Source organism: Orcinus orca, chromosome 16 (genome assembly GCF_937001465.1).
Source record: "Orcinus orca chromosome 16, mOrcOrc1.1, whole genome shotgun sequence".
Lineage (NCBI taxonomy): Eukaryota > Metazoa > Chordata > Mammalia > Artiodactyla > Delphinidae > Orcinus > Orcinus orca.
In genome coordinates this window covers 55,891,856-55,910,178 of record NC_064574.1, presented here as the reverse complement: position 1 = coordinate 55,910,178, position 18,323 = coordinate 55,891,856, and the positions used below count along the sequence as shown (strand labels likewise).

General features: G+C 44.0%; 1 protein-coding gene across 20 annotated transcripts in view; it reads right to left on the bottom strand.

The window, feature by feature from the left end:
* RBFOX1 (RNA binding fox-1 homolog 1) overlaps positions 1-18,323 on the bottom strand; it is a 2,185,863-nt gene that overhangs the window by 55,639 nt on the left and 2,111,901 nt on the right. For all 20 annotated transcript variants that reach the window (XM_033428861.2, XM_049699911.1, XM_049699912.1 and 17 more), the window contains one exon: positions 3,401-3,533. In XM_033428861.2, the coding sequence (XP_033284752.1) occupies positions 3,401-3,533 (133 nt within the window). The remainder of the gene's footprint in view (positions 1-3,400; positions 3,534-18,323) is intronic.

Below are 18,323 nucleotides of genomic sequence, written 5' to 3'. Positions count from 1 at the left end.
TTCTTTACTTGCTGGGAGAAATTTCAGAAAATATCAGGACGTGGAGGGGAAAACCAAATCAGTAAAAGGAAATGTAAGAGCATCCTTAGTGACTCCTCCTGGGTGACTATCTTGACGTTGGATACTTCCCAGGGTCACTCAGGGCTTCACAAAGGTGGCCTTGGAGGTTCTGTGGATTTTTTTCAATCTCTCAGAAAAAAAAAAAAAAGGAAGCTATACCTGGACATAGGATAAATGACACATTCTTCGTTGCAATTTTAGTAACAGAATATTCATATTGGATACTTCATGGAAAACAGAGGTTTAGGATGACAGATATGTCTTCAATTGGTGACAATGGGAAAAATAGATTCTTCCTTAATAAATGCAGTTTTTCTTAGGTGATGGCTTATGAAAAGATGGGGGCCTCTGAGTATGAGGGAGCATCGCAGAATGAGAGCTTAATGTGGCAATTTAGGAAATGATTGGATTTTTCCTGATTGGATTTTCTTTCTTTCGTTTTCTTTTTTGGTTTTAAACTTTTCAAATAAAAAATAATTTTTTTAACTGAAGTATAATTGATTTACAATGGAAATTATTGGATTTCTTCTCTCTCTGGAAGCTTTCTGGAACCCAAGCTGGTGCTCACTCAACACCCTATCTTATCACTTATCACATTTGTTGAAATCGTTAGCATCTATGGTGTTCCCCGTGCCTGACTGTAAGAAACTCCTCCAAAGGCGCCATTTGCCTCAGCATCCTTAGCGTAAGACAGTGCGTCGAGCTGAGAGAAGCAATTAACTGGACTGGAGAAAAGACAGTCAAATCTAGAAATCAGGAAACTAAAGGACTTTGAAGACAAACAGCTACAGGAAATCCACACTATTCCTGGGACCACCTGAATCCTGCTAATGTCACCCTGTAAACAGAAATGGGTTTCCAACCTCTCTGCTACTTGCTTCCATTCAACATAGAGCAGGGCGCTCTCGACTCCAGCCAATGTCTGCTCTGTGTCCTGCTCAGCTCTTTTCCTCTCCAAGATGGGCTGCCCCTCCCAGGCCCTCCCCCGCCCCCCACCGTGGACTCCTTCAGCCTAAGCCAATGAAGGGAAAGGAACCTTCATTGAAGATGCTGAGTTCACACTTTTTCATTTGGTTTCAAAGCACTCCAGGCAGTTTGTAATCCAGCAAAACACCCAGGCAACTAGCTGAATTTCCTCCTTTTCAATCTGCTCTTATAGAACATGCACACATGGACACACACACCCTTAGCCCTTCTGAATTTCCTACTCTGCCCGTCTTAAGAATTTTGTCTTCCTACTAGGTGTGGTTTCAGAATTCCAACCATAATATTGCCAGTGAAGAGGCACAATTCACCATTATAACCAAAATGATTAGGAAGATCACTGGAATATTAAAATGAAATCATGTCCAAAGCAGTCACAACCAACGTGCTTCACCGCTTGGAGATGCCTGGTTCTCTCCCTGGCGAACATGGCATTAGTTATACCTGGTTATTGCCAGCAAAGAGCAAGTTCATTATAAGTTTAGCAAATTTCAATTTTACAGCAGGTGTGTTACTCTGAGATTTTTATAAATTGTTCACATGAGGATAAGCCATACAATTTTATTTTTTTCTGCTCAATATAGTAGTGATATACTGAGGGTACATAGACCAAAAAGCGACAATTACCATCTACTAAGGTAAGATAAGATTTTCAGACAAACTAATGTGATATAAACATGCAATTCTGCATTTACGGCTTATGAATCTTGCTTTCATGAGCCTAAAGGGTAACTTATTTTTTCTTCATAACTCATGATGTGACCTTGGGAATAACAAATCTTTGTTTCTTCCTTTTTGAATCTAAAAATGGGCTCGACACTGTGGGCTGGAGATAATGATCATACTAGCAATGATTCCTTACAGTACACAGTCAGATACATAAGGCTTAGGACGTGGAGACGCACTGTTCTGGACGGTTGGGAGAATTTAAGGCCGATTCATCCTTGGTTCGTTATTATCCTCCACCTTTTCGGTAAAAAAACTCTAATGACAATACAGAAACGATGGACATTGTCTTATTTCTCTGCTTTTATTTTCCCTTCCTGATGATTTCATCAAATTTCACTTCTTAATATTCTTAACTTTGTTTCATTGCATTCGTTTTTAAAACACTTCAAATGCTCTACTTGGGAATGCGTGAGATATGAATAAATAATGAACAAAGAGTGTTTCCCTTTGTCATCAGAATAGAGATGATCTAGGCTTATTCAGGTTTTCTAAAAGATGGATAAGCCAAAGAGCTATAGAAAATGCATTTAACCCTTTCACACAGTCCTGAATATAGCCAGATTCTTTCTAGAGACCAGAAAGCCAGTCTCCTGGCCAGACTGTGCTGGGTATAGCTGAGTTTTCCTTTGAGTGGTGCTATTGGCATTTGGGCCCTGTAACTCTTTGTGTTGGGGGGGAGGGTGTTGGGAGGCTGTCCTGTCCTGTCCTGTGCATTGTAGGATTTTTAGCAGCATCCCTGGCCTCTACCCAGTAGATGCTATCACAACAAACAAAAATAAAAATGTCTCCAGACATTCCCAATGTCCCATGAGGACCACTGCCTTAGAGACTTCCCTCTCTCCGACTCCAGGGGACCAGAATGTTCTAGGAGGATTCCTAACAGCGAGGCAGAAAGGGTAGCACTTCAAGAAAGCAGCCCATTACGTCAGTACCAATTTTTTTTCCTCAGCATTCACCACCGTTCCTTGATATTCACTCGGCAATAGCAAAGTCCATGTACAGAAAGACCAAACGGGCCTTGGGGAACAAATCAATCTGCATTGTCCTCAGAGAGGGAAAAAGGAAGGCAAAGGCAATTTTGGAAAATCCAACTAAATGAGTCACTTCCAATTTCTTTGAACTTCAAGAGTTTGCGTTAGACTCGACACCTAATTTTCTCTTCTGGGCCAAAGGTTCATTCACCTTGAAGCACAAGATGTCTTTGGGGAGGGGGGCAAGACCGCCCCAGTGGATTGTACGTTTGAAACCCTCCTGTCCCTCCACCGAGGGATTCAAAGGGCAAATGTGATCCAACCTCCTTAATCACCAGATGTTTGCAATCATCAGAAAGACGTCTTGGGCTGTAACCATTTCTCTGTTCTCCAGCATTCAGTCTCAAAGAGAATTTACATAACAAAATGTGACATGTAGAATGCTTAAAGGCACCAACCATGACAAGACGAATTACACTCATTTTTCAAGACTCTTTGCAAGGTGCTGCACAGCAAGCGCGCGGGCTGCATGCCGGGCGGTTGCGGGAGGCGGGGTGGGGGGGGCGGCGGGCGGTCAAGGCCGGCATGCGCTAGATCGCACGCAAGGGGTGCTGGTGCGGGAGGCCCGCCCGGGGTCGGGGGGCTGCCCCACTTACCCGCCGTAGGCCGGGATCGGGGGCGGGGGCGCCGCGGCCCGGAAGGTGTTGTACACGGTGCGGCCGCGGCCTCGCAGGTGCGCCCCTCGGTAGGCGGCCGCGGCGGTGGCGGCTGGATACGGGAAGCCGGGCACTGCGGGCGACAGGAGAGAGCAGAGCTTTCAGAGGCACGCCTGCCTTTGAGGGAACCACCCGCCCCTCCCCACCCCCACTCAGGACCCTTCTCCCCGCAGGCCAAGGCTGGACACCTGCCCCCCTTCCTTCCCAGAGTCAGGCTTCCAAAGGCAGGTAGGAGGGAGAAGACCAAGGTCTGATTCCAGAAAGGATGGGCTAGTTCAGCCCGTGGTCCCTGTGTCCAAGGTCAAGGACAGACCTTCACAAAGCATTCTTAATAACCAGAGAAAAGCTCACTGCACAAACTTAAATTTTTAAAAAGGTATTGCAACAGATTGCAAGATGTATGTGCAGTGTGCTCTCAAATCTGTCTACCTATCACCCATCTATGCACAGTGTGATATATATGTGGATGAGCACACACTATGCATGTGTATATGTACACATACATCTGTATAAGCATGTGTGCATGTGGAAGTGAATATATGTATATATGTGTATATACCATATACCTGGATGTGTGTATATACATGTATGCATGCATGTGGGTATGTGAATATGTATATGTGCATATTTATATATGCGTATTTATATAGTTATATATACAAATTCATATACATACATATTTCAATGTGTTTGTAGTTATCTCTGGGGCTGAACTTCATAAGTAAATGTTGTCTATTCATAGCTTTCCCCCAACCCATTTTAATTTTTTTTCCTTATTTTCCTTTATGTACCTATATTGCTTGTTAAAAATTTTAAATTGAAATACTGCGTTCCTAGAGACAAGTGTACACATCGTTGGTGTATGGACCTGTCAGGCTCCAAGAAACAAATTATTACTAAGGTCCCATCAGCCCCCTAACCATTTACACAGCTTATAAAACCATTTCTACCACAAACATAATTGCAGAGAAGTGTGGGAATTCAACTCTGAAGGAAAGGGTTTGGGCAGAGTTTTCTTCCCTGGGGGAAAATTCTCTGAGCAGAGTGACTTGGTGAGGAGTCAGCAGGGAAAGTAAGCCTGATGCTTGAGATCCCTGATAATTAATATGGCTTCCGCTGCCAGGGGTGTCATCCCTCCTAGGATGTCTGCAAATCCTCAGGCATCAGGGCCCTTGAAGCCTTCACAACACCACCTCTGCCTTCCTGCTCTTTCTGTCACTGAATCTCACCGCTCTCACCATGCTGGCCATGCCTGTCCCATCCCACTTAGCAGCAGGCACTGTTGCCCACACTGAATCCCGTGGAGGGGATGCTTTTTTAGGAAACGACTGTCCCAGGAGCTCTATATTAAAGGCTCAGAGTCCTCAGGTAAGGGAAGTGCATTAACAGCATTAACCCAGAACCCCCAAACTTCATTTTTCCAGGAACTCTAGTCTGCAGAATACCCAACCTCTCACAGGTATTGAGAGAAGTCAGTCATTTGTTACCTTTACCTCTTCTATTCATCTGCCAGCTCCTTGAGGCCTCCCACCATATCCCATTCATCTTTGCATCTCCCTGCGCCTCCCCGAGGTCAGCAGAAGCCCCCTGATTTTGTCCACAGTAGGTTCTAGATACTGGACACAGATTCTAGATGACTTACATGCATGAACAAGTGAATGAACCGTGGGCTGTGGTCCAGCCAAATGATTGACAGACTATCCAGGGAACTTCCTCTCCCTGTTCCATTCTCTCCCCTCATCCTGCTTACCTAACAGGAGCTTTGAGGATTTCAAGAGAGAGGGAGACAGATGACATGAACCAGGGTGGGAGGGCTTTCCTCCCCATCTACAGCCCTGCCTCCCCTGCTCCAACTCCCCTGGGATTTCAGACAGTGTTGGTAACAACAGGCAAGGCTGGGAAGGACACAGCTTCTCTTGGCATCATAGGACCCTAAAGGCTCAGAGAGGCCTCACAGCCAAGTAAGCTCTTTCCCCCAGTTAACTCAGCACATCCAAGCTTCCCTCTGCCAGGATCTCTATTTTGCTGAATACCTAGCCTCTCACAGGGTGCTGTATTTCATATTATGTTAAACTTGCCTCCACCCTACATCCAAACGGCAGAGAAGGGCTTTTCCCCTCCCCTCTATCACATTCAAGAGTAGAAGCCCTCCACCCAGAGAACACACTGCTGGTTGCCAAGGGGGAGGGGGCTGGGGGAGGGATGGAGTGGAAGCTAGGGGTTAGCAGATGCAAGCTTCTATATATAGAATGGATAAACAACAAGGTCCTACTGTATAGCACAGCACTATCTTATGATAAACCATAATGGAAAAGAATACTAAAAAAAGAATGTATTGAGATATATATATATAAAATATATATAACTGAATAACTTTGTTGTACAGCAGAAATTAATGCAACACTGTAAATCAGCTATACTTCAATTAAAAGAAAAGAAAAGAAATAAAGAGTAGAAGCCCTTCACCCCATTAATTCCCATTACTCCCAGAGTCCTTGGATAGAGTAGGTTTGCAGCTGCATGTGGGTGGCAAGGGGCGGGGAGAAGAAGGAAGTGGGATTTCCCACAGGAGCCATTCCCAATTCTATATTCATGGAATTGCACGGAGTGGAATATAACCCTTGACCCAGAAGTGAAGGCAGACTAGCTGTCGTCTGGAATTCTCTGTGTGTTCTTGAATGGCCAACAGCTATCCTGTTTCGTGGATTCTACCATATCCTTCTGTGCTGATGCTGGTAAATGCTAGGCTGGTAGAATCAAGTCAGAATGATTTTTATCTTTCTATTTACGTCTGAGAAGACCACCTAGGTTATTTCTTTTTTTTAAATTGTCGTTCAAGACAAATCATACAGCAGTACTTACTTCTCAGCTTTCCAGCCCTCACCACCCATGTTTCCTGGCTGGTGTTTCAACTACTGTTCTTGAAATTGCAAAGAGGTGTCAACCTCAATGGGAAAAGCAGGGAAACCTAATACCGTAAAAGCCCAGGAGTCATGAGATAGGAGATGTTGGCTTTAGGACTGGGGAGAAAATGAGCAAGCGTGCCTTTGACTCCAGCGCTATCTTGCCACAGTTCAAATATTAAGTTTTCAGAGGAACACCTTGGATTTTGAAATAAAGCAAATGAAAAGTTCACAATCTGGCAGAGCAGCTGGCTGCCTGTGTGAAGAAACACAGTAATTACGCTGACCCATTCATTATCGCTGGCTACGGCATGGAGCGAGCCAGACAAGATCCCTCTCAGCAACAATCAGGTTTTACAATAATTCTTGGAGGATTTAGATGTTGAGATAGAACATGAAACAGAAGGTCAGCAGTAGAGCGAGGGGAACACAAGCTGCTAGAAGGGTAGAGCCAGGATGCCACTTTGTACCCCCTTTGCTGCAGGGAGAAAATATCCTTCTCGATGCAGGATAAGGGATTTACGGGTCTTAATACCAGGCTCTTTGGGCTGCTCCAAGCAGGGCACATTAGAGGGATTCTTATTTTGTTAAAGGAACAAGGGAAGGACTGCACATCAACTTCCTGGGAGGCCAAGTACCCTTAGGTAAAATAAGGAGGTTCCATTGTAACAGGGGCTTCATGGAGAAGGCACGTGAGTCTCCCAGATGGATGGTTTTCTCAGCTATCCCTTTCTTGTTGCCGTCTAGAGCTGGCCAAGGGGTCTCTTTATGAAGTCTCTAGCTAGTCACCGTGATGGATGACTGTTCCCTTCTCTTCCCCTCTTTTCTTCCCCCCTCCCTTCCTCCAGAAAATAAGCAGGACCCTGTGGGGCTCCTGGGCACAAAAGCCTTTCTGTGTCCCCTTCCATGAGTTTCAACAGGCAGGTTCAAACAGTTGCTAATCAGGAAAGGGAGGGGTTGGGAAGACACAGGAGGGGCAATCAAGAGACAATAGCGCAGCCTTGGGGCAGAGTCCTGGTTCCCCCTCCAGGGATACACATAATATCTTTGAGATGTTTTGCAGATACAGAAACCCCTGCCAGGTGGGAGAAGTTAACAGTATGCTGCCCACAACCACGTAGACCCCAGACCTGCTGGAACCAGAAGGTTGATGATGCTGACTCCCACTTAGCTCACCACCAAACAATCAGAAGAAAGTCCACGAGCTGATCACACCCTCCTCTTTGAACCATTACTATAAAACTCCTCACTAGCCCCTCCAGGTCAGGACACACAATTTTGAGGGCATTATCCCGCTGTGGCCCCTTTGCCTGGCAAAGCAATAAAGCTATTCTTTTCTACTTCACCCAAAACTCTGTCGCCAAGATTTAACTCGGTGTTGAGATACAGAGGCCAGATTAGGCGTCCATCCCTCCCTCCCACCCTTCCATTTATTTTCTAATCTCCTTCTGAAGAATGCTGCCATGAACCTTCCCGGGTGTACTAGCAATCAAGTAACTTGATTGATCAAGTAACAGAAGGAAAAAGACTCTCACCATTGCTAAAATGCAAGCTTCATGAGGGCAATGCTCTACACCTGTTTTGCTATTTGATTTAGAAAACTGCCTGACACAGCAGCGCAGGTGTCAGCTACCTAACACCATGTGTGGACACCCTTTGGTGGTGAACCCAGGTTAGTCTCCTTCTTTCTGGGACAGTAGAGGCCCTTCATCTTCCTGTTCCACCTTCCACAATCCAGTCCTTTATACAAAGCACCCTACCCAAGATTTGCAGATAAACAGTGTGCAAATAACACACCGGATCTCACTCGTCTTTATAAAAACAATCACTGCGCCCATACTTAGAAAGCGCTGTACAGGCCCAAACATAGCAACCAGACTTGGAATATGTGCGATTCTGATGAAAAGGGAGACAATGTGGATAAACATACTGCACTGGCAATTACTGCCCCCCCCTCAATTCACTGAAATTCACGTTTACTGCTGCACCGAGTCGGGGCATGGAGATTGGTTTCTACTTCTGGGGGAAAAGCAGGGCTCAAACTTTTTCCCCAGACAGGTGATAACTGTCTGGTCTATAAAAGGAACTCTGTCACGTTCCTCCCTTCATGGAACCCCACACAGCGTTCCCTAGAAACCCAGCAAGTCTCAGTCTCTGCATGCAATACATGTGTGCCACAAGGAACAGTGGAAAATAGCAATCGTTATAATCCGTAACTCGCCTGACTTATAGCCGTGCCTTCTGTGTTTCTCCCCATCTCCATTAGAGGCCTTTTCCCCTATGGCTGGTTTAGGACAGTGTGGCTCTCTTCTCTTAACAAATGGTCAATTTCAACGGCAAAAAAAACCCCCACAACTGTTTGTCAAGCTTCCTTTAGACTCACATGGGATGGCAGGAACTGATTTATTTATTTTTACTTGCCTACCAGGTGTGTTGGCTTATTGATCATGGTTAACTGCACATGTGAAGCGAATACTTAGATGATTCAGATATAGATTAAAACAAAACCAAAATGGCATTATCCTTGAACCATGTAGAAAGAATGTTAATAGGGAAGAATAAGTCTGACTCCATGTTAAATCTGTTTCTTTCACTTAAACCTTCATATTCGATTACTTTTGCTTCGATTTAAGAATGTTGTCTAGAGCCCAAAACAGACGGGACAGCCCATTCTCAAGGCTCTTTTTCAGGGTATAACACTTTTCCATTCATATAGAGATAAAAAGTTCAAAACAGAGAATAACATTTGTCTTGCTGGAAGGTTACAGGAACATCCCGACCTGACCTACCAGACAGCTACAAGAACAAACGATTCTGACACCAAGAAGTCTGCAACAACCAGCCACGCCCCTCCCTCACCTTGGCTTTGTTGAAACCATTTGGGGAGTTTGGGGTTTTTTGAGCCACCCCTCTCCTTGCATGTCCCTGCGATAAACCTTCCTGTGCTCCAAACTCCGACATGTAGGTATTGTTTGGCCTCACTGTGCACTGAGCACACGAACTTGGGCTCAGTAACAAGAAGACATCTTAATTATGTGCTTATATTTCAGTGTGACACGTCTCTTTTGCTGAGTTATCATGTCCTCTCCTCTATCAATACCCCAGTTCAGGAGTTTGGATCCAGGAGGTGGGCAATGTTTAATAAATCCAATGCAAATGCCAAGTGGAAACTCACAATGTCCTCTCCACTTCTGAGATGGAGTAAATCAATGCTAATAAAAGTCATCTACCTGTCACCCTGTCCAATATTTGTAAATATCCCTTTGTTAATTAAAGAACAATGTTAGAAAGAAAAGACACCAAATTAGAGTTATTTCTGAAGGCCAACGCTGGAGTTTGATTTTTTTTTTTCTAGTTGAACTTCAAGTTAATAAGCATGTAAACAGACCGTCAATGGGGAACAATGGAAAGCATTAAGGCTGCTTTGTGGATACCAAATAAATCCTTAGTTCCTGGCATGAGGGAGACAAGGGACCGGAAAAAAAAACAACATAGGTTCATTATACTGGAAAGGTTTCCTCTTAAACCTGATCCAGCATGAATCAAAGTGAAAAATCTGGTATCACTGCAACGAAAATTGGATTTAACTCATAAGCTAAAAATGAGTTTCTCTCAAAGAAAACACGGCAAGAGCTTCTGGAGCAAATACCAATTGCACATCTTGTTGACACATCAACATCCTTAGCCCACCCACTCCCAACCTTCGGCTAGATTTATATCCAGAGCATATTGGGAGGAGGTTAGCAGAGTAGCCATCTCAGTTCTCGGCAATAAGGAGTTCTCCTCCGCCAATGAACTCAATGAAACGGAAACTTTAGGAATGTAACCAGAGGCGTGCTGTGAGGTGCTCAACTATCAAGGCAAATCAACATTTTTAAACAGAAGATGTGTGGGTGTATCAACCCCGCCAAATGGGCCACTTACCAAAGTGTCAACTGCTTATTGCCTTTCTCCCCGCCAAGTCAAAGCCTCCACCTCCCACCAGCTCGGCGTTCAAGGTATTTACGGTGAGGAACACGTGATCGCCCCCACGCCCCGCCCCCCCGCGTCTCTTTTACGAATGTGGTGCTTACCTTCGAAAATAAACACAAATGAGATCACCTGAAATCCCAAGAGAAGATACACAAAACCAGTGGAAAATACTTGAGGGTTATAAACTGCATATTAAAGTTTTAGAGCTCCAGGAGAGATGGAAGAGTAGCAGATGCAAAACCCGACAGGGGGGCAGATTCTGCATCAAAGCCATAAAAATATACAACTGCTTTAACGGGCAATTATTCTTTGCATTTGTGCACGGGTTTGAATTTGCATGAGGTTGCCAGATGCCCTGAAAAGGTGTGCCGTTAGGATGGTAGGCGGGGTGGGGGGGGAGCTCTCTCTTTGTCTGCTCTTCCTCTCCTTTGCTTCATAAATGCCACCCTCCCCCGACCCTTGAAATGTTTTAAGACAGAGATGTTCATACTCCTTTGGGGTTCAATTGTTCCGTGGGTAATTTACAGTAGGAAATATTCACTTACACAATTCGGGGGGTGCAGACGCGGTTTCAACAGCAGGTTCAGGGTTCTGCAGGATTCCCCTTGAGGGAAGCCCCGTTCCATGAGCTGCACCATAAATTAGGACGTGGCATAATAGGTAACATACTGAGGTGAAATAAACAGCCAGCTATAGCTCCATTTCACAGGCACAGCACTGTATGATAAACCTCACAATGCACTGTCCCAAAAAAAACCCCCAAAACACCTGATGATTTTTTTCCAAATGGCAAACATGTTTGCACATTTTTGCAAGACAAATCTCAAAGAAAGGTACATAAAATTGGTTTGTAGCACAGAATTTCTACACAACTAGGTCACTGTCTTTAAATGGCATTAAATGGAAAATGTAATATGATGGACCATATTTATTTAGTTCTAGGTCAAACTCAAAATGGAAAGGCTTTCAATTTGGTTGAAATTTAGTCATTTAAAGGTCTGGGGGTAAAAAGGGAGTGTTCCATCCATGCAGTCATCTACAAAAAGACCAAAATGGCCACTCAATTTGCTGGACTCTCTGGTTCTCATATGCACATACGTTTATCCCTGAAATGCACATTTGGGATAGGCTTTTGTTTCATTTTAAAATGCATGTTGATATTAAATACTGCTGTTTAGAAGTGAATAAATCTACATTTTGGACAAACAGTTCCTTATAGGACATCCTCATTTGAAATGCATTGAATAGGAAAACAAAAATTTCTAATTAATGTACAAGTCTAATCACCGTTCTCCACATGGAAGAGTAATTTTTCACTGTTCATTTGCTCGGTTTAATCTCAAAACTGACATAACAGAAACGCAATGTCCTATAAATCTCCACTCATTGGTTTCTTTAATATTCATATTCCATTGAACTGCAGCTGCTTGTTGCTGCAGCCTATTACAACTTGCGAAAGTGTCGATAAAAATATTATGAAAGGCAAGATGTGTTTCTTCCTGGCTGCATGTGCCATTTATTTGGGGAAAGACAATAAATGGCTCGTGGATTGTCCCCCCCTCCCCCCCGCCTGCTGCTTGGTGGGTGATTAGTGATTAATTACCTGGCAGCAAATTGACATGGCACAGGGAAATTGACACAGCCCTGATTAATTAACTTTTTATGGGAGGTAGTTACTCACAAAACATTGTGCACCATAATTGAATCTCTTTACATAAGGTCATGGTACAAAAGTTTTAGTCAAATCCAAATTAGCCAGAAGTTTCTAGGCTGTTATAGGTCTGATGAGGACGCATCCAAGGAATTGGCAAGAACTCGAACTTGGAGAGTGAGGCACATTTTTGAAAGGAAAAAAGATGGGGACATTGTGCTGGCTTGATTGCCCAAGATGAATTTATTGGCCTAACTCTTTACTGTATGAGGCTAAAAGGCCTCATTTTCTTCTAGCCTCCTCTGACTGCTGCTTCTCAGTGATAAAGATTCTCGCCTTTGTCCAGTCTCTAAACATCGATTCTCTAATTCAATTCTTGGTTCCAGCATCACATCTTCCTTCAAAGGCTTTTCCTCTCAGTTTCACCCCACACTTCCCAACACGGCCACTGTCACCATCATACCACTCCTTTTTTTCCCCTTCACTTACCATCTTATTTCTACCACCTCATCTGATCGCAACTTCGTTATCTATCTCTCTTTTGGGGTGTCCTGAGGACTTCATTTTGGTCCATACTGTGTCTCCAATACCCAGAGGATTACCTGGTCCCAGGTCACTGCTGAAATGTTTATTCATTATATCATCAGATAAACTGAGGATGCCATATAGTAGGTCCGTTACAGAGGAAAGATGATTGACAGTTCTTGAACCTGTGAGAGTTGCTAAGGTGCTCCTTATAAAGGATGCCTATTTTAAGAGAAACTTTAATGAAGACGTTAGTGGTGAGTGACTCTGGACCTCACTTGTCTAAAAGTTCAGGCTGTGATAACTGAAATAATCCAAGCAAAGTCATGATTACAGTTGGCATAATTCCATCTTCTTGTACTCCATTATCAGATGGAGGAGATGCTACTGTATTGATGAACCAGCTGCTAGTCACTAACCCACAGATGAACTCACAATCTCTTCACAAAACCACACGAACCAGTTCTTATTTTGATCTTCACTTTGCTGGTGGGGAAATGAAGATAGAGAGCAGCTCAGAAGCTCTCCAATGATCTGAACCCAGGCAGCCTGACACTAGACCTGTCATCTTATCTATTACACAAGACAGCTAGAACGAAAGCATACCATGTCATCTTTGAGCAAAATCTTTCTACGTCCACTCTCCCCACGCTGCTTAGAGGCTCTCAATTTGTACTTCCCTACTAGTGTCTGGACAGGCTGCTCCACCACCTCCCTCTATCCATATCACATCCAAGAGAACCAGCCCCAATTCATCATGGGCAGAGTTAATTTGCAGGGCAATCTGTTGACATGCCTCCCTGAGACCTTGTTGGGGGCCAAGGGGTAGGGGAGGGGGGCGGGTGCCATTTCTTCCATTCTATATTTATGTTCTGAGATTTCAAGACACCTGGAAGGGCTTTGCTCCTTCTCTGCTAATTGGATACAAGCCATGGGGATCACTCCTGATTCATGTTCCTGCTGAGAGTCCAAGGCAAGCTGTTTTCCTTCTCCACTGGGGTTGATCTCCACATCTGGATGTGAGCTGGCATCGGGGGGGTTGTATACAATCCCCAAATGTGGGGGAAGATGAGCTCTCCCAGCGGTGGGGATCTGGGTTATAACAGTGTGGTGTTATATACACAAACCGAATTACCGTCAAAATAATGAGCTCCTTATGACTAAACTCAACTAGAAATTTTCTCCAAGGTTTGGCAGATGCGAATAGAAACTTTCAGGCTATTTGGGAATGTTGCACTTTCTTCTGTATACAATCTATTGGTTAATACTGTTATCACATATCACTTGACTCACAACTTGGTTGGAAATAGACTCTTCCTTGGAAAGAAATGAGTCATCTAGGTAAAAAAAAATTAAAAATGCAATGCAGACACAGGGATGTACCCTGAGCAGCGAGATTGGTTTTCCCAAAGCAGACATGTTTCTGAACTTAACAAATTCAAAAAGCCACAACAAACCTCCCACACAATGCTCACACACATGACTATTCTTTGATCGCTTAAGTCTTTGGGATTTTGAATGAGGACAGCAGCCTCGGTTTTTATCTGATTGCCACGTGATTCCTGCTTAGCTCCTGAACTTAGCGGTTGTCTCTTTTCTCCCAGGTTACAAATGGTCCATTTAATCCAACAGACATGTGGGAAGTGCCAGGGCTGCTGAAATGAGCAGTGATAGGCTTTTTCTGTGCAAAAGACCTATTTGTGATCTGTCTACTCACAGGTATTGACATTACCCCTGCGGGCAGGATCTTTGTAACAGTTCATTCAGCAAAAGGAGAATGAATCTCCATCTCAGAGTGTTTAACTCAGCAGGACCTCAGAGGGCATTTGCAAAAGTGCTTTCTGTCCTTTGAAGGAACATAGGAGACAAAGCTGTGAGATGCTGAGATCTGTTGTAATTTGGACAAAGCAATTTACCATCATCTATTCGTTTGACAAAAACCTGTACCGGTGTCAATGTAGCTTTTTTCGGGCAGCCTTGGAGGAAAAAAAAAAAAAGGCTAATAATTTATATAAATAATTACTTTATCGAGTGCATACACACAGTAAAGTTTCAATTGTTAAATGATTCACAATCTATCTAACAGCTGGCTGAAACAGCAAGCTCCGTGAATTGCCTCTCCAGGTAGGAAGGAGGGCAAGTGAGATAAATGAGCTTCCCTATGCTGGGATGGATTTCCCATGGTTCTCTAGGGCTGCTGGGGCTCCATGAACATGAGACCCCCGGAGGGGGTTGGCCGTGGCTCATGGGATAGGGATGCAATGCAAAAGCATCGTTCATTTCACTTCCAGGCATTATTGTGGGTAGAGCTGGTCGGTTTGCACCATCTGATCTTGAGAGCCAGCTTCCAGACTTGAAAACAGTCCTGATCTTTTGAGCAACACCCCGAGCAAACCTGGAGGACAGGTGCTATCTGGACCCTGGGATCACCTCCCTGATATCCCAGCTGGAGCCCTCCCCAAACACCCACACAGAACAGACTGAAGGAAGACCATTCAGAAACGGTGCAGTTGTCCAGGCACTAGACTAACATAAACCTTCCAAACCAGCTTTTTTGGTGAACTTTCAAAAGTGCCTGGAGAAGATGGCTTCTAAGAAAGAAAAGGAAAGAAGAGCCATTTGTTTGAGGAGCTGCAATGCCTCAAGCAGCCTGAAAGTCTTTTCACACAAGGATTTCATTTAATGCTCACAGGTAAGCAGGTATTCATGAAGACGTTCATGGCAAAAAGACTTGGCCAAGGTCACACTGCTAGTGTACCATGACGATTAGGACCCAGCTCTGCCTGAATCCAGCTCTTCTCCTACAAATTTTTTATTGCTTCAGGAGAATTTTGCAAAACTAATACTGAGGACTAAGATTTGCGGACAAAAAAAAGATCTTTGGGAAATGTTTCTTAGATCCCTATAGCAATGACCAAGGGTGGGGATGATATATATCCTTGGGCAGGTGTGCCCATAGAGGGGGCTCTTGTATGTTTGTTTGTTACACAAAAGGCAATCAGGTGTCAAGAGCCTACAGGGCATGCAAACCAAACCCAAGGAGATGGATCTAAAATAGGTGGTGTGTTATTTAGTCCTAAAAATGGCCTTCTGTTAACACTCCCCCCACCACCGAGTTCCCCAGTAGCGATAAAATAGCTCTTGGAATGTCAGTACTTTCACGTGAATGAACACATGATTTAAGACAGTGGTGTTTTTGGAGTTCTTAGTGAAGTTAAGTGTTTAAATGATTGTGTTTACATGAACTATACCAGGCTCCTTCCCCTCTGGTGGGAGGTAAGCTCAGCCTCCTTTCATGCATCTTTGCACTGCACAGGGAGATTTGCTTTTGAAGAGAAATAAGGCAAGGGAAGGAGGGGCCACCTCTGTGGTTGGACACGTTTCTATGCAAGAAACGCCAAGCGCCCCCGCTCCAGGGCTTGAATTATATGAGTGTCATTGGTGGTTCTTACTTCCCTGCTAAGCCAGTGGTCCCCAGCCTTTTTGGCACGAGGGACCAGTTTGGTGGAAGACAATTTTTCCACGGATCAGTGGCGGGGGCAGGGGTGGAGATGGTTCAGGGGGTAGCACAAGCGATGGGGAACGGCAGATGAAGCTTCGCTCGCTTGCTGCCTACCGTCTGCTGTGTGGCCCAGTTCCTAGCAGGCCGAGGACCGGTACTGATCCGCAGCCCAGGGGTTGAGGACCCCTGTACCAAGCTGCTCAATCCCAGCTGTGCAGACTTTGACAGGGCTTGGCTCCATTTACAAAGCCAGGTTCCCTAAACACATACACCTGCACCCCCTTATCTTCCAGGAATCAAACAGGATCTTATCTTTGGCCCCTGCAAATTTCATGTTCAGAGCTCTGACCTCAGAAGAGGATTTTTTTTTTCCATTTTAAATCCACATTAGAGAAAGACAAATATCATATGATATCACTTCTATGGGGAATCTAAAAAAATGATGCAAATTAACTTATTTACAAAGCAGAAATAGACTCACAGACATAGAAAACAAACCTATGGTTACCAAAGGGGAAAGGGGGTAGGGGAGGGATAAATTAGGAGTTTGAGATTAACAGATACACACTACTATGTATAAAACAGATAACCAACAAGAACCTACTGTATAGCACAGGGAACTATATTCAATATCTTGTAATAACCTATAATGGAAAAGAATCTGAAAAGGAATCTATATATATATTATATATATAACTGAATCTGAAAAATAATACATATTTTATATATATTATATATAATATATAAGTGAATCTGAAAAGAATACATATATTCTATATATTATATATATAACTGAATCTTAAAAAGAATATATATATAATTATATGTTTATATGTATATAACTAAATCACTTTGCTGTACACCTAAAATATTGTAAATCAACTATACTTTAATAAAAAATAAAAGTTTTTAAAAAAGAGTGAAAAACAAATATTAGTAAAAAAACAAACAAAGCCACATTAGTTTGAGAAAGCAAATACAGTGCAGATGAGTGCTTAAACAAGAAATTCTTCAAATAAGCTTTTCACCCATTGAAGAATTTCCCTCTGGCCTCTGCCGAGGGCTGGGGGAAGGTGAACGTGGTCATGGTCGAGGAGTTGAATGTGGGCGCTGCACCAGGCCTTGTGTGGATCCTCTTAAGAAAAAGTACTTTCTGTCAATGCTGTCACAGGACTTGGGGTTTCCAGGGAATTCCCCCAGAACAACTGCCTCACTGCCTTTCAAAAACATCTCATCTCGGCCTCGTTCTCTGGCTGTGCACGCGCCAGGATCCCAGGGCAATGTAGTTTATTGTTTTAATATCTGTTTGACACAAAGCAAACCATTCTCCAGTGACTCCTTATCTGTCACATGTATTTCTGTGCAAGAAATATCAAGACGAATAAGATGTTTGGGGGCACACCACGGGATGGTAGTTTTTGCAATTGGCAGCCTTTTGCAGCTGCAAGACCCCCATCTGAAAAAGACAAAAGTCCCCCTTCTGCATGGAGATTAATAACCAAAGTGCTGGGAGAGCAGCTGCCTGAATTGTGGCTTCTTCTCTGCGGAGTCTTCCCTGTGAACCACTGAGGGTGTTCAACTACTGCTTTTTAAGAATTTTCCTGAAGTTGGTAGAAAGAAAGAAAGGGAGAGAAAGAAAGATAGGAAGGAAGGAAGAAAGCAAGCAGGGAGGGAGGGAGGGAGGGAGGAAGGAAGGAAGGAGGGAAGGAAGAACACAACAGTAAACGAAGCGGTCTGTGACTGAGTCAGGCAGAGTAACCACAGATGTTGGTAAAGGAGCTAATCAGCTCGGGGGTGGGTGGAGGAGGTAGAGGCAAGGACTGAAAATACAACTGAACCTGTTCTGAAAACTGGTGTCCATATGGAATAACTAAGTTAACATAAGAGCTAGTAAAAAAACTCTTAAAACCACCTGTTAATAAGTCAGAGATGTGCTGGGCCATCAGAAAACAGGGCAGAGGAAGCAAAGCAAAGAGATGGTGCTTCAGGACTGCAGAAAGAATGGTTCCTGGAGTCCATCCATCAGTAGGGGTAGCTCGACAGCTGTGTCCAACTGTGGACAATCACTGATCGTTAAGTCAGGCATGTGCTATGATTGAGGCAACAGGCAGAGCCTGGCACACAGTAGGTGCCTCACAATCTCTCCATCCGTGGGCTCAATGAGGGAAATAGGATTTCAGTAGCCAAGTGTGTTTCTAGAGCCAAATGATGGTGAAAGCGGTGATACTTAGTTCACCTTCCAAGAGGTATTCAGAAGGCAGTGTTGACAGTGGGTAAGTCTCCTGTTGGGTGCAGCCTCCCAACTACCCC